The following is a 16,243-nucleotide window of genomic DNA, read 5'->3' as shown; positions in this document are numbered from 1 at the left end:
AATATTTTTTATCGATTCATTCAGCTGTGGAGATGTAATCTGTATAATGACAACTGTCTCCTTGCAAGGCAGCCAGCCACTCACAGCTCTCAGAAGATAGGACACACTACCCTCTTACCTGGCCAAAGACAAAGCAGTACAGAGTCACACCCATGGCCCAAACATCCAAGGCCTGCAAGAAGAAGAGAGCTCAGTGTGATGGACAGGTGTTTTTGCAGGTCCAGTAACTAAGTCTCCAACCTCCCTGACTAAACCGCCTTCTCTTAATCTACACTCTTGGGATGGAACAAAACCTTCTTCCTAGCTTTGTTGGCTGGCATGGCCAAAGAAAGCATAACTCCCCATAGCCATAGTGTTTAGTTAGAATTTCTTTGCTGTCGCTGATCAGTGAGCAAAGCTACCAAAGCTGGTTTCCTGATGGGTGCCTGACCCACTTGCAGGGCAACCAGTTCAGAACAGAGACAGAGCTGGGGAGACACTGATCCTTGTGTGAGTTCCTGAGGCCGGCTGTTCCTAGTCACATGACCCAGTGGACTTACTATGTCCATCTCACACTCAGAACCCAAGGATGAACTCAGCAGACCCAAGCCTACCTTTCCAGAGAAGATCTTGCGGGTCTCTGAGAGCGACTCAGGTGCCATGAAGGCAGGTGTGCCCACAGTGTTAGACAGCAAGGCGTCGCTGCCCTTGAACTCATTGCTTACACCGAAGTCGGCTATCTTGATGTGCCCATCTTCCCCCACCAGGAGGTTGGAAGGTTTGATGTCCCGATGGATGATCTTCTGGTAGTGTACTGGATACAGAGGACACCAATGGAGGAGAGAGGTAGGGAAGCATCATGAAAATCTCCACTTGGCCGTGCAGCTCAGCATATCCCTGATGCCTCATGCCCCAAGCCCCAGGTGCCCTCCCCAAACATGCTGTGGAAGACCAGGGGAAAGTGTGTTTAAGGCCCTTCACAGCACTCTCAATACACCAACCTTCTACAGCAATTTTTAGCCACCATCACAGCCTGTAAACAGTTTATGTTGAGTTTGGCTTCCAGCCAGGCACACCTGTGACAGTCAAACACAACTTCTTTCCCAATGGCTAAGACTCATCATGGGCAGCAAAGTCAACCAAAGCCAGAGGCTCATGTGATGGATGAACCACAACGTAGAACAGGGGACTTAGAGCTTCTCCATGGATATAAGCGTCACACAATAAATATTACAGTCTGGAAGTCCCAAGTACCAAATACAGGGTGATGATGAAGAACTTGGTGATGTAAAAAGAACAAAGGTTAGGGCTTGAGGGCTGGAGAGATGGCTCAGTGGTTAAGAGCACTGACTGCTCTTCCAGAGGTCCTGAGTTCAATTCCCAGCAACCACATGTTGGCTCACAACCATCTGTAATGGATCTAATGCCCTCTTCTGATGTGTCTGAAGACAGCTACAGTGTTCTAACATACATAAACTAAATAATTAAAAAATAAAACAAAAAAAAAAAAAAAAAAAAAAAAGGTGGGGACTGGAGAGATGGCTCAGTGGTTAAGAGCACTGGCTGCTCTTCTAGAGAGATTCTGAGTTCAATTCCCAGCAACCACATGGCAGTTCAAAACTGTCTACAATTCTATTTCCAGGGAATCTGACACCTCAATGCACATAAAATAAAAATAAATAAATGTTTAAAAAAATGTTTAAAAAAAAGAGCAAAGGTTCACTCTGCCACTTGTATCCTGATTAAATGTCAAAACCAAGGGGTGGGGGCAATGGTGGTGTATGCCTTTAATCCCAGCAGAGGCTAACAGACCTCTGTGAGTTTTGAGACCAACCTGGTGTACATAGTGAATTCCAGGATAGCCAAGGCTGTTACACACACACACACACACACACAAAACTGTCTCAAAAAAAAAAAAAAAAAAAAAAAGACACAAACATCCCATGTGATAGGCAGGAGTAAAAGTCACAATGGTCAACAAGAGCCCAACAGAACCACTGGTAGCAACAGGCTGATTGCAGCCCTGGTGAGAGACTTTCTCACAGACAGGGTAGCAGGAGGCTAACAGGATCCCCAGCCCAGGCAGCAGGGTGGGAAAGAAGATTATGCCAATGGAGCCCTTGCTATAGAACAGGCTGGATTCTCAAAAGTCACTACTGTGCCGGGAAGATGGCTGAGTCAGTAAAGCACTCACAGTCATGAGATCTGAATTTGGTCCCTAGCACCCATTTGGAGGAAAACACAGACACAAACAAAAAGACAAAACCAGCTGAGCATGGTGTGCACTTGACGAGGCCTCACTGACCAGCTTGTGAACTCCAGGCCAATAAACGACACTGCCCCCAATTCCAAATTCTGTCTCTGTGATCTGTCACAATCTATTAATAAAAAGGTTATTCTTATAAAAATAGATGAAAATGTTAGAATAAGGTAGAAAGGTCCTAAGGAAAGACACTGAGGCTGTCCTCTGGCCTCTACATGCAGGAGTTTATATCCACACTGGGCCAAAGTTCTTCATTTTCCTCTGTAGCAGGGAGAAGGTCTCTTACTACCAAGGGACAGCCCCATCTGCAGCCCACAGAGTCTGCGTTTCAACCCTCCTGCTTTGCTCCAGCAGGGAAAAGAGATACTTTCCACTGCTACCCACTGCCTGAGCTGCCAACTATCCCAGAGCAGCAGCTCCCCTCCCCCACCCAGGGTGTGGCTTACAGTACTCAATGCCTTTGATCAGATCCTGGAAGTAGAACCGGGCCTGGTCTTCAGACAGGGGTTTGAGGGTGGGAACTTCCATCACAGGCCTGAAAGGGCATGCGTGTAAACAATGTAAACCAGATGCAGCTGGCCCCACCCACTCTCTCCCTCAGAGCCCAGCTCCCCACACTTAGCTCCCAAGCACAAAGCCTTGGCATTGGACCTAGGAGACAAACACTCACCCTTGGTTGACCAGTTCAAACACTGTGGGGAAGAGAAGGAAGAAGCTGTCATCTGGAGACACTGGGAATCCACCTCCCTCCTCCTCACCTACCCCACCTCCAGGGAGGACTGAGGAGACACACAGTCTGCTGAACACAAGCGGCTCAGCCTTACCAAGTGCTACCAAGGAGGAAAAGGACAGCCTGCTGTTCTAGGGCCATACTTGGACTTTATTTATAGTGCTCGAAATTGCCAAGGAGAAGTTGTGCCTGATGGTGCAGGTCTGTGATCCCCGATATTTAGGAAGCTCAGGCAAATTACAAATTCAAAGCCAGCTGGGGCTACACAGTGAGTTCAAGACTAGCCAACTCCATGAGATCCTGTCTCAAATACTAAAAGAAAAGCTGAGGCTATAGATCAATGATATAGATCAGCGCTGGCCTAGCATACATTAGGCTCTAGATTTGAGCCCCAGGAATTGATCACTCATACACACACATACACACACACACACACACATGCACACACACTCAGAGACACACACAGATACATGCAACATACCACACACACATATATACTCACTGAGACACACATACACCACACATACTCTCTCAGACACACACACACACACACATACAACATTACATACACATACACCAGACTCTTATACCACACACATACTAACACACACAGAGAGAGACACGGATACATACCACATATACCACACATACACATTCACTCACAGAAACACAGACACCACACATACAGACTCTCTTTCTGAGACACCACACAGATAGACACACACTTTCACAGAGACAAATACACATATAACATACCACACAGATACAAACACTATACATACGAACATACTCTCACCGACACACACATACATACTGTCTCAGAGACACCACGTTCTTATACCACACACAAACACTACACACACACACAAGCCTGAGGACAGAACCCAGACCCTGCACATCTGAGAGGAACAAACTGCCATATGTTCTCATGTTTTTCTTTAAATTGACTCATTTCTAACTTTTCCTCTTCCTTTTTGAGACAGGGTCTCACTCTGCAGCCTCTGGCTGGTCCGGCACACACAAACCCTCTGACTCCCGAGTGCTGGGACTCACACGTGTGCCACCACTACCCTTGACATTCTCACCTGGGCTTTTGTCTGGGAACTGTACCTGGGTCTCCGAGTGCCCCACACGGCTCCCCATACTCACCATTCTTACTCCTGACTCTGCTCCCCACTTCTCTAGCACCAACCATTTTAGGTTTTAAGTTCTTAAAGCCTCAGGGCTTTTCTACCTATTCCTCCCTCTGCACAGATGCCCTTCCCCACATTAACAAGGCCACATCTTTGACATTCAGATGTTAAGATGTTCATCACCTATGAAGTTGTCTGTCCCATGGTCCCTCACGTCACCCTAATTAATTTACCCTTAAAATATCTAAGTTTCTCACTTATTCAATTAGCGACACTATCTTTCCTGTCTAAGATAGCAGCTATAAAGGTCTCCTCTTTCTGATCATGCCATCCTTGGTGCCTAGAACAGTTCTGAGTATACAGTAGGTGCTCAATAATGACCTGCAAATGAACACATAAGAGATCTAGATGTTAAAAGTCCAGCAAGAACTCCTTCCCATGCCCTGCTTTAAATCAAATGTGTGGGTTCCTATGGGGTACAGCGGGGCCAGGAAAGAGGAACCTGTCCTTGGTGGTTCTAGCTATCCAGAGAGGACACCTAGGCATTGGCAAATGCACCTACTTCAGGGTGGAGGGAGGGAAAGCAATCTTACCCATGTACAGATGGTCCTCATTAGGGTCATCCAGGACCTGATGGCACAGCCACCCAGGGACAGGAGCAAGAAGAGAAAAAACAAATATGAGCAAAAAGAAGTAGGAGTACGTAATGGCTTGTGCCCACAGAAGGAGCACCTCACACCCTCAGGAGGGAGCACTTCCCACTTACGGAAGGAGCACGTCCCACCCACAGAATGAGCACTTCCCACTCACAGAAGGAGCACTTCACACTCACAGAAGGAGCACTTCACATTCACAGAAGAAGCATTTCACACCCTCAGGAGGGAGCACTTCCCACTCACAGAAGGAGCACTTCACACTCTCAGGGCAGAGCATTCACAGCCACAGGAGGGAGCACTTCTCACTCACAGGAAGGAGCACTTCCCACCCTTTTTCCTAGTCAAGACAGAAGACAGAAATTCCAAGAGCATTATGGCCAAGTGAACCTATTCTCAAGCCCCAGTTCAGTCCTCAATGTCTGCAACACTGAAGAGAAGAGCAGCAGGGAGAAGTAACTCCTCCCCAGAAACGCCCGACACCTGGATGCCAATCCAGCCCATCTCCTAGGTAGGAGAAATGCCCTGGGTTTCAGGGTAAAACTTAAAACTCTACTTGAACTCAAGAAGTAGACTCATTCCTCCCAACCCTCCCAGGACATGCCTCCATGCCTGCTCCTGCCTCTCCAGCAGGTGGGTCTCAAGCTTGTTCACTTTATCCTGGTGATGTCCAATACTGGCCGGGCACACAATAGGTACCCAAGAAACACTGATATCTAAACAGAATGATTGAGTGGTGTTGCTGAGTTGGGTCAGATGTCTTTTCCATATCCCCCACCTCCCCCAGACACCCCAGATGCACAAGACGGCAGGCACACCTGGGCTTCCATCTAGAACTTTGAGCCTCCTGTGAAGGCAAGTTAGACCCAGGACTCATATAGAGCTCCGTGGCCAGGGGTCTCCAGGCAAGGAGTGGCAAGGGCTTCCCAACCTCCAAAGGATATATTCTCCATATAGAGGCTCGGGACCCTTACACATGCAGCCCCTCCCCCTGCAATGTCCCTCTCTGTTCTCTCTGCTAACCAAGAAATAGCTAGGGTCACTTCAAAGGTGACTTTCTCCACACAGTCTTCCCTGCCCCATTCAGACAGTCAACACAGCCCTTGACCAGGTAGGTGACAACCTTGACTGGAGGTGTTCCAGATTGAATCGGAACCTCCTGTGGAATCCCCAAGTCACCTTGGGGGGGGGTCTATCGGATGAAAGCTATTTTCACTTTTAGCCTCTATTTGTATCCATTGTCTAGAAGACACAGGACAGTGTCACAATAGGCTGAAGGCCAAAGCAGAGAATCTAGTTGCCTTTTAGTAAGTCAACAGTAACCAAGAACATCAACAACAGTAGCAGCCGCCACAATGTATCAAAATACATCCTTTTTTTTTTCCTTCTGTGCCAGGGATAGCCAACTTAGTCAACAGAATGGAAAAGAGCTTGCCTTACAAAGGCAAGGACTTTAATCCGATCCTCAGAGTCCATTAAAAAACCTGGTAAGGGCTAGAGCTGGCTCAGGAGTGAAGAGCAGGTACCTGAGCCATGCAGTGGTTACACGCCTTTAATCCCAGCGCTCGGGAGGCAGAGGCAGGTAGGTTTCTGTGAGCTGAAGGCCAGCCTGGTCTACAGAGCCAGTTCCAGGACAGCAAGGGCTACTCAGGGAAACCCCGTTTCCTGGAGGTGGAGGGAAGCGCATGCTGGAGTTCAATTCCCAGCATCCACATCACACAGTCCACAACCACCTGGAATGTTCTAGGAGATCTGACGGCTCTGGCATCGGCATGCACAAACCCCATCCTATAGACATGAGTAAAACCTAAGTAACAAATCTCTTGAAAAGCAAAGCATAGTAGCACATGCTTATTATAATCCCAGTGCTGAGGAGACGGAGACAGGAGGGTCCATGGGGGCTGCTGGCCAGACAGCCTGGCTGAGCCGGTGACCTCAGTAAGAGACCATGTCTCAAGAAAAGGACAGCACTTCCTGAGAAACGACACCCAAGACTGATTTCTGTTCTCCCCAAGTATGTGCACACACATACACTCACCTATAAACACGTGCCCGTGCGCACACACGCAGAGCTGCTTTTCATAAAAATTATTACTCTTAATCATATAGTGTGGGGTTACTGTTTTCCAGTGAATTAATAAAGAATTTAAAATTCTGTCCTGTTATGGTTTTGATTTGGGGAGTTTGCTTGTTTGCTGAGACAGGACTGTTTGGAACCCAGACTGACCTTGACCTTCTGAATTTCTTATCTCCACCTCATGCATTGGAGTTACAGGTGTGTCTCATGCTGGTGTATAGTTTAATGGAATATACAGGAATAAATGTAACCAAGCAGCAACAGAGTGAGCTCTGTTGAGATTAAAAACAATGTGTTCCCTACAGGTTTGTGTGTGGGGCCCAGTGCACAGCTGGTATATCCTTAGTCCAGGGCGGTGGTAGAACTAAGTAAATTCAAAGGCATGTGCTTTAGCGGTAACTTCTCCTGACGTACATTCCCGGGCAGCGCACACTGCCCCCATCCCCAACACACAAACACACACACACACACACACACACACGCCCCCACCCCCTTCCTGACTACCAAGGTTCTGCTTGGCCTCAAACTCAACAGAAGGAAACCAGCTGAACAAGATCTGCAAACAGTCTTGAGGAGAGATCAATCTTTTCTTGTATTAACTTGTTTTTTTTTTTTAATTTGTTACAATGACTAAAAGCTAAAGTGAAGTTTTCCAGAATGTTTAAAGCACATCAAGTCATCCTGAGACAAAACAAAACAAACAAAAAACATGAGAAATGCTAACACTGAAGCAGAGGCTGGCTAGATAGAGTGTGGACGGAACCCAGCTCCTCCCGTCTATAAATGAGGGCTCACTGGAGCACAGCCCTGTGCTCTTACTAATTTGTTTTGAGACAAGGTCTTACTATGTAGCCCTGGCTGGCCTGGAAGCATTATACCTACGAGGCCAACCTCAAACTCACAGAGGTCTGACTCCCTCTGCCTTCTGAGTGCTAGGATTAAAAGTGGGTACTACTATCCCCAGTTTGGGGTTGCTTACGTTGTTGTTATTATCTTGTGTGTGCTTTTACACACTACACCTTTATGTGGGTTCTGGGGATCAAACTCAGATCATTGGACTTATATTATCAGAAGCCAAGTGCCTTTGCCCGCTGAGTTACCTCACAGGGCTTCACTTATTCGTGTATGCAGCTACTTCTGTGCTACAACTACCTGCACATATAGTAGAAAAACAACCAACTTCAAAGGGAAAGAAGTAGGGGCTGGAGAGATGGCTCCGTGGTTAAGAGCACTGACTGTTCCTCCAGAGGTCCTGGGTTCAATTCCCAGCAACCACATGGTGACTCACAACCAGCTGTATCCAATGCCTTCTTCTGGTGTGTCTAAAGAGAGCAACAATGTATTCATATAAATAAAATAAATAAATATTAAGAAACAAAAGCGAGAGGAAGAAGTAGGTAAAGGACAAGCCTCAGGGCTCTCAGCCTCAACTTTTTCATCCGTAAAATGGGGGTGAAAGGCAGTTTTGAGGAAGTGATAGTGTGAGGGAATACGAGACAGCAAGTTCCTCAGCCTTGAGGCAGCTGTCTGCTGTGACTTGACTCATGGAATCCTAGTAATGAAGGGTCTAGATATTACCGAAGCCTGGGCTAGACCATCAGCCCTGCCCACCCACCCACCCTCCTCACCTCCACCAGCTTCACCACATTGGGGTGATCCAGCTTCTTAAGGATGGCAATTTCCTGGTACACCTGCTCGATGGGGCCCCTGGGCTGGATGCAGCCCCCTGGAGCTGGGCGAGTACCTCTAGGTGGGGGGCGACCTGCAGGAAGCACAGAGAAGTAGGGAAGAGACTTGTGAGGAGTCTGCTCTGGACAATTCCCTCGCTGCTGGATACAAATCAGGGAGGCGGGATTCCCCAGGGAGGCCTCTTGTTCATCCTGCAAAGCACCTTGACCTATCACACACCCAACCCAAAGTGACTCATTGATACTGGTCCAGCTCAGCTCCCTCAACATCCCAGGGGAGTGGCTGGGGTGTATAGCTCAGCAGGTAGGACACTTGCCTAACGCCCACAAAGTCCTGGGATGGATCCCAGCACTTCATAAAACAGGGTGTTTTGATGCACCCCTAAACTCTTAGTACTTGGGAGGTAGAGGTAGGAGGATCAGAAGTTCAAGGTCATCCTTGACTACAAATCGAGTAGAAGGCTAGTCTGAATTACATGAGATGCTGTCTCAAAAGGAAAAAACTACACACAACAAACCAAAAACCAAACCAAACCGAAAACAAACAAAGAAAACCTCGGTACTAATCCATCACTGTTCCTCTTTGGGGCTGTTTTCCCGCTGGATAAAACAGACACAAACATCTCTCTCCTCTGTGCACAGATACAGTGCACCAGAGAGTCAAGGAGATGAAACAAAAAAGTCAGAGAGAAAAACGAGCCGACTGCAAGGATGGAGTGTTACTCAGTCAAAACGTTGTGAGGATGTGAAGACCAACAGTCAAACCCGTGACATCAGCATCCCGTGTGAGGAAGCCAGCAGGTGTGACTGGAACAGAACGAAGCTGTGCCCGAGCCTGGGCAAGGAAAATAGGCAGATGCAGTTGTTGCAAAGGGTGTGCAAGGGAAGGAACAGACACATCCTCAGTTCAGGATGTGGCCGTGGGCAACAGGAGGAGCACATCTGTCATCCATCAGGAAGCTGAACAGGAGGATCCAAAGGTCTGAGGCTAGCCAGATTAGTTTGCCTCAAAAAAAAAAAAAAAGGTGACGGCTAGACATGTGGTAGATGGGATTATGGGATTGCAGGTGGCTGCCACACCCACCTTCAGCCTGGCTTTGTTTCTCATCACCAGTGAATAACTGAGTTCTGGTCATCCAAACTCCATCTTCCTACTTAAGCGGCAATTTCCCCAGCCCTGTTATTATCTTACTTTTGAAGCAAGTGTTGCTATCCTGGAGATTACTATGTAGACCAAGATGGCCTTGAACTCACAGATCCACCTGCTTCTGCCTGCCAAGTGCTGAGATTAAAGGACTGCACCACCATGCCAGGCCCAACATTTTAAATGTGTTTTAGTGGCCTATTTTTTTTTTAAAAAATGATTCTTCCTTTTCATGTGTGTTTTTTGCAAGAGGGTCTTATGTGACTGGCCTTGTATTCCTGACCATCCTGCCTCCACATCCTGAGCACTAGGGTTACAGGCTTAGGTTCCATGCATGCTGATTATCTTGGTGGTTTTTAAGTACCATCACCACAAGGTAACTGCAGAACATTTTGTTGCTCTTTCCAAAATTCTGATTCATCCTCCTGCTAATCTAATTATATAAATGGCGTTATACAGTAAGTGACTTTTTGTGTCTGGTCTCTATCACTTAGCATGCTTTCACTCACATAATAGCACAAATTGTTACCCTTTTATGGCTCCATATTATTAATCCACCATATGCACACACAGTTTACTTATTCAATAGGCCATTAGAGTTGTTTCCATTCGACAGATATTGTGAATAGTGCTGCTAGCCACGTGCACAGATAAGCTTCGTGCATTTTTCATTCTCTTGGATACTAGAGAGAAGTTGCTTGGTCCTAAGTTGTGACCATTAATATTGGTAACAAGAAAGACTCTAGAATCACCCGAGAGATGGTCTCTGGAGGATTATCTTTGTTGCACTAATTGAGGTGAGAAGACTTGACCACCGTGGGTGGCACCATTCTCTAGCTGGGAATCCTGGCTAGATAAGCAGAGAAGGGTGCTAAACACTGCTATTCATTCCTCTCTGCTTCCTGACCCTGGATACAATGTAACCAGCTGCCTCAAGCTCAGTTCCAAAGTCCCAAATAGCTGCCAAAGTAAAAGATTCATCCTTTAATTGGTTTTGGCAGTCTTTGATCATGATACCAGGAAAAGAAACAAAGACACTGGTAACTCCATGTTCATCATTTTATTATTATTATTTTATTTATTCTGGACTGTATATACCACAGAATGAATGTGAAGGTCAGAAGACAACTTGTAGGAGTGAATTGTGTCCTACCCTTGTGGAGCCTAGGAATCAAACTCAGGTGATCAGTCTTGGTGCAAGTACCTTCACTGCTGAGGCATCTCTCCAGCCTTCAAATTCAGCTTTTAAACTTGTGATGGCTTGTATTGCTTGGCCCAGGAAGTGGCACTATTAGGAGGTGTGGCATTGTTGGAGTAGGTGTATCACTGTGGGCATAGGCTTAAGACCCTCACCCTAGCTGCCTGGAAATCAGTCTTCCACTAGCAGCCTTCAGATGAAGATGTAGAACTCTCAGCTCTTCTTGCACCATTCCTACCAGGGCTCTGCCATGCTCCCACCTTGATGATACTGGACTGGACCTCTGACCTGTAAACCAGCCCCAATTAAATACTGCCTTTTATAAGACTTGCCTTGGTCATGGTGCCTGTTCATAGCAGAAAACCCTAACTAAGACAAAACTCTTAAAAGAAAACAAATTAGGACCCCACAGCAAGAAGCTCAGCACTGCTCTCAGGGGAAGCTCTGTGTAGGATGTGGTGTCTTCCCAGAGTCTCTCTGCTGGACATCGAATTCACCTGGCTCTGTCCCCACACCTTAGAACAAAGGTCCACAACACTCACGTGGAAAGCCAGCCTGTCGGATCAGCTTCTTTTTGGACAGCACTTTCATTGCCTGCAGAAGAACAGAGCCCCAAATTCAGCTAAAAGAGACAACCAGGTTCTCTGCTCTCCAAGCCTCACTGTGCTCTCAGGCCCTTGGCACTTCAGGACAAGGTAGTGAGAGCCTCATGTCACCAGCAGGAGCAAGCTGCTATTGGGCTATGTGAAGACAAGACACCTGGAGTTGTGCCAATGCCAACCCTGGAGTCTTCCTGAGGTTCCTTGTCAGCAGACCCAGCTGGGAACTACTAAGCTCGTGACTCGTGCCACTGGGTCAGACAGTGAGCCAGAGCCAGAGCAACAGGCCAAGGAAGGCTATGATGGCTGCCTGCCCAAAGTCATGCTGTTAGCACATGGTAAAGGTTTGAACCTACACTGCACTGACCCCAGTGCCTCAGCTACAAGGGCACTCTATCCATCTACTGCCTTGTTTGGGGACTGTGGAAGAGGCAGGAAGGGCAGCTCAGAGCAGGGGTATGAAAGTCACTAGACCATCTGTAAAATGAGGGTGTTGCTTCCTCCTAAACAACCTAAGAGTAAGATGGGAGAACAAATACCCAAACCTCGATCAGAGCTGAGTGTTGGGAGCTGAGTGCTGGGTGTTGAGTACTGGGAGCTGAGTGCTGAGAGCTGAATGCTGGAAGCTGGGTGCTAGGAACTGAGTGCTAGGAGCTGAGTGCTGTGTGATGAGTACTGGGAGCTAAGTGCTGGAAGTTGAGTGCTGGAAGCTGAGAGCTGAGTGCTAGGAGCTGTGTGCTGGGAGCTGAGTACTAGGAGCTAAGTTCTGGGAGTTGAGTGCTGGGAACTAAGTGCTGGGACCTGAGTGCTGGAAGTTGAGAATTGAGTGCTAGGAGCTGAGTGCTGGAAGTGGAATGCTAGAAAAGAGGCTTTTCTTTAGATGGGATGGGGATACTCACGTAGTAAGTATTGTCATTTTCATTGTAGGCCAGCTTGACAACACCATAGGAGCCCTGGATAAAGAGATGCATGTGAAGGACTAGCCAGAAGCCATACTCTATGAGATGAGGACTCTGCCAGGCTACAGACTGCAGCTCACTGGGCAGATGTACTGAGACTGCAACCTGTTGGACTTGCCAAGTCTGTAATCAAAACTAGCTGCTAGCATTTAAATGGGAAGAACTCACATAAAAACCCAGGTTTGAAAAATCTGCCAATAATAAGCTTTATTTCCATACAAAAGCAGTTTCTCCAGAACTCCTCACTCCACCTTATTATAAAAGTAACCTTTATACACCTGATGTAAATTAAATGTTGCCTCTGTCTGCTAACCTAGGCCTAGTCCTGTAAGCTTCTAGCCTCTTCTCTAGGCCTAGAACATTTTCAACCCTGAGACTTGCCCTTGCTAGCTCTTCCTGAACTCTTGTTGGCTGGCCAACTCAGCTGTTCTGGCTCAAACTCCTCTCCGAGCTGACTGATTCAGTCTGGCTTCTCTACTGGCCTCTCCTGAATTGCTTTGCTTGGCCTCAAACTAACTCCAGCAATCTTTTCTAATCTTCCGGCTCCTTCTCATTCTCTGTCTTCACCTGGGTCTAGCTTGTTCTCTCTTCAGCCTGTCTCTGTAAAACTCTCCCCTTCTCTCTGCATGGCTCCCTTAAGTAGCTTCCCTTCCCTCTCTTGTCAAGAGTTGGGCAGATGCTATTTTGTCAAATCTTTCTCTGATTCGTCACTTTGTCTGCCACTCAATTCGACATCACTTTCATTGATGTCGTGGGTCCTTCATTCTGCACAACTTTGCCTTCATTGTTTGGGATAAAGGTGTGTACTAAGTGTTCTAAGCAGCACCACAACTAGAAAAACTTTTTTTTTTAAAGTAAATAACACAATCTCTGGGTTTTTGTGATCAAATATCAGGCAGCTCCACTCAGATCTCATACCTAAGCGGCTTCACTTCATAGCTTACAGTTAGCTTCAGTCTGCACCAGTCCTTATGGTCCTATACTCAGCATACTTAGGCCAATGATGCTACTAACTTATCTTCTGTTAGCTTTTGAGATGGGGCAAGGGGAGCCCCATTAATGTGATGGGAATTATCACCATGGCAACATAGGAATTCTCCAGAAGTTTTCTGAACTGCAGAAACTCATCTAAATTTATCATTATAAATAAAACAGGTTAGGCATGATGCTGGACACTTTCAATCCAGGCTCTTGGAAGGCAGAGGCAGGTAGATCTCTGTGAGTCTGAGGCCATCTTGGTCTACAGAGTATTAGCCGGGACTACATTGAGATAGTAAAATGCTGGCCACACAAGCATAAAGATATGAGTTCAAATCCCTAGCACCAACATAAAAAGCCATGTGTGGTAGCACCCACCTATAATTTCAGTGCTGGGTGGGGTGGGCAACAACAGAATACCTGGGGCTCGCTGGCCAGCTAGTCTTGCAGAATCTCTGAGCTTCAGGTTCACTGAGAGACCTTGTCTCCAAGAATAAGGTGGAGAGGTACTGAGAAAAGGCATCTGTCATAAACCTTTAGCGCGCGCGCACACACACACACACACACACACACAAAACTATTAATGACAAAACCCTTTCACCCCACCATCCTTGCTTCCAAAGGTCCCTCTCCTCCCAGCTCCAAGGTGTCAGGGACGTCCCTGGTACTGGTACAAAGGTGGCCGAGCTTTGGGGACATTTACCTTTCCAATTTCATCCTTCAGTGTGTATTGATTCAGCTGCACACAGTCCTGGAAAGCAAGGAGGGGCACAGATGAGACAAATCTCACCAAAATAATAACGACTGCAAAGTCAAGGAGTTGCACCATACCCCATCCCCCCAAAAAAGAAAGAGTATATATTGGGAACGGGAGATGGCTCAGGTGATGAGCTGCTTGCCACACAAGCAAGAGGACGTGGTATGAACCTGGGAATCTACTTAAAAAGGCAGGTATAGGGGCTACACCTATAATCCCAGCAGTGGAAAGCCAGAGAATGGAGGATCCCTGGGGCACATCGGCCAGTCAGGCTAATCAACACACTTGAGCTCCCGTGAGAAACTGTTTTATAAAAACAAGATGGCTTCATCCATAACCTCATGACAGGCTGATCTCTGGTCTCCACCTGCATTCATTACACATGTGCACCTATGCACATGTGAACACACACACACGCCAACATGCAAAAAGAATATATACTATCTTTGTTATTATGGGGGGTGGGTACTAGGGAGCACACTCAGGGCCTTATGCATGCTAGACACTTTACCACTAAGCTGCAACCTCAGCCCACCCTGGGCTATGCAGCCAAAGTCCTGTGTCAGGGAAAGAGACAGGAGGTGAGGCAGGAAGATCAGGAGTTCAAAATCATCCTCAGTTAAAAGGTGAACTTGAAGTCAGTCTAGGCTACACAAGAACGTGTCTCAAAAAAAAGAAAAATTGCCTGAGCTGAAGCAAATAATTTACAACACACACACACACACACACACACACAAACACACACACACACTTGCTCACATACACACTCACACACACTTGTACACACTCACTCTCACACATGCACACACAAGCACACACACGCACTCACACACGTGCACTTTCAGTCATTCATACACGCACATACACACACAAGTACACACATGTACACACACATGCACTCTCACACACATGCTCAAATGCACACACACACATACACACACACACACACACACACACACACACTCATTCCAACACTCAGCCACACACACATTGGAGACACCATGCAGGAGCAGCTACAGTGGGCAAGTGAGCTTCCTGGAGATGGCCCAGTGTTTTGCTCACTGTGATGGGTGTACCTTGGAGAGGCACAGCCCCAGAACTCCGTCCCAAGATTGCTTTTTGCTACTGCTGTGCCTTCTCCAGTTTGTCACTACTATAGTCCTCATATATCTGGCCTGACATGACTGTCATGGGGACATTCCCATTGCCTATAGCCTGGAGTGATTACTTCCTTGGTGATAGCCCACTCTACTGGGCAATTTGCCTGCAAAGCAACATAGAAATGAACTTTCATTAAAAATAATAGTTTAGGTGAATTAATGATTTTCTGGAATTCCTGGTTTGGTTTAAATGCCTTTAGGAAGTTAGGGTAGTTAACAAAAAACTTAAGGAGGTGGCTTAGGTTGTTTCTGCCAAAAAGATGAAAGAATGAGGACCAGACTGTGCCGCTCCTGGAAGAAGGTAAGTAACGGCGGCATGGGTTAGAAAGGGAGCAGTGAGCTCACGTGTTACAGGCATGTAATGGACTCGAGAGAAACACAGGCTTGAGACAAGTTAATGATCAAAGAAAGCTTCATTCTAAGTTGGGTCTGAGTTGCTGGACCTTGTGGTCTAGGGATGTGGCCATGTCCCTTGTCATAACCATGAAAAGACAGGGTTATGAATAAAACTAAATAATTCTACAGTGAGTGTAAGAATGGAGGATCCCCGATTGGCCCATTTAGCTGAACACTTCAGAAAAAAGGCGTAGGTGATGGTCTGCTTCTTGGCAAATACAGGTCTCAACAGCTAAGCACAGGAAGAGAGTTGACACTGTAGACTGGCTTGCTTAAACTGTTAACCAATGATGAATTATTGTGTTGGGGTTACGTTGAACTTACAGAGAGAAGAGATGAGAAATGTTTACACACACACACACACACACACACACACACACACAAGATGGTTGAAGCCTATTCATTGGGGTATGCTCCATCCATATGTGTGCATGTGTGTATATGTAAAGTGGTTGGAACTTTGCTTTATCCACTCAACATGTGAATATGTGTGTGTGTGTGTGTGTGTGTGTGTGTATGTGTGTTAGAG

At 46.8% G+C, this 16,243-nt stretch overlaps 1 protein-coding gene across 5 annotated transcripts in view; it reads right to left on the bottom strand.

The window, feature by feature from the left end:
- The window catches only part of CAMKK2 (calcium/calmodulin dependent protein kinase kinase 2), a 47,814-nt gene that overhangs the window by 14,445 nt on the left and 17,126 nt on the right, over window positions 1–16,243 (bottom strand). For all 5 annotated transcript variants that reach the window (XM_080940838.1, XM_080940835.1, XM_080940836.1 and 2 more), the window contains exons 3-11: window positions 14,105–14,152; window positions 12,364–12,417; window positions 11,408–11,459; window positions 8,464–8,597; window positions 4,699–4,735; window positions 2,913–2,934; window positions 2,689–2,777; window positions 594–793; window positions 119–172 (exon numbers count right to left, since the gene is read on the bottom strand). In XM_080940838.1, coding sequence (XP_080796964.1) covers window positions 119–172; window positions 594–793; window positions 2,689–2,777; window positions 2,913–2,934; window positions 4,699–4,735; window positions 8,464–8,597; window positions 11,408–11,459; window positions 12,364–12,417; window positions 14,105–14,152 — 690 coding nt within the window. The remainder of the gene's footprint in view (window positions 1–118; window positions 173–593; window positions 794–2,688; window positions 2,778–2,912; window positions 2,935–4,698; window positions 4,736–8,463; window positions 8,598–11,407; window positions 11,460–12,363; window positions 12,418–14,104; window positions 14,153–16,243) is intronic.

The sequence above is a fragment of the Micromys minutus genome (assembly GCF_963924665.1).
Source record: "Micromys minutus genome assembly, chromosome: 29".
NCBI classification, from domain to species: domain Eukaryota; kingdom Metazoa; phylum Chordata; class Mammalia; order Rodentia; family Muridae; genus Micromys; species Micromys minutus.
This window is presented reverse-complemented; position numbering and strand designations above follow the sequence as displayed.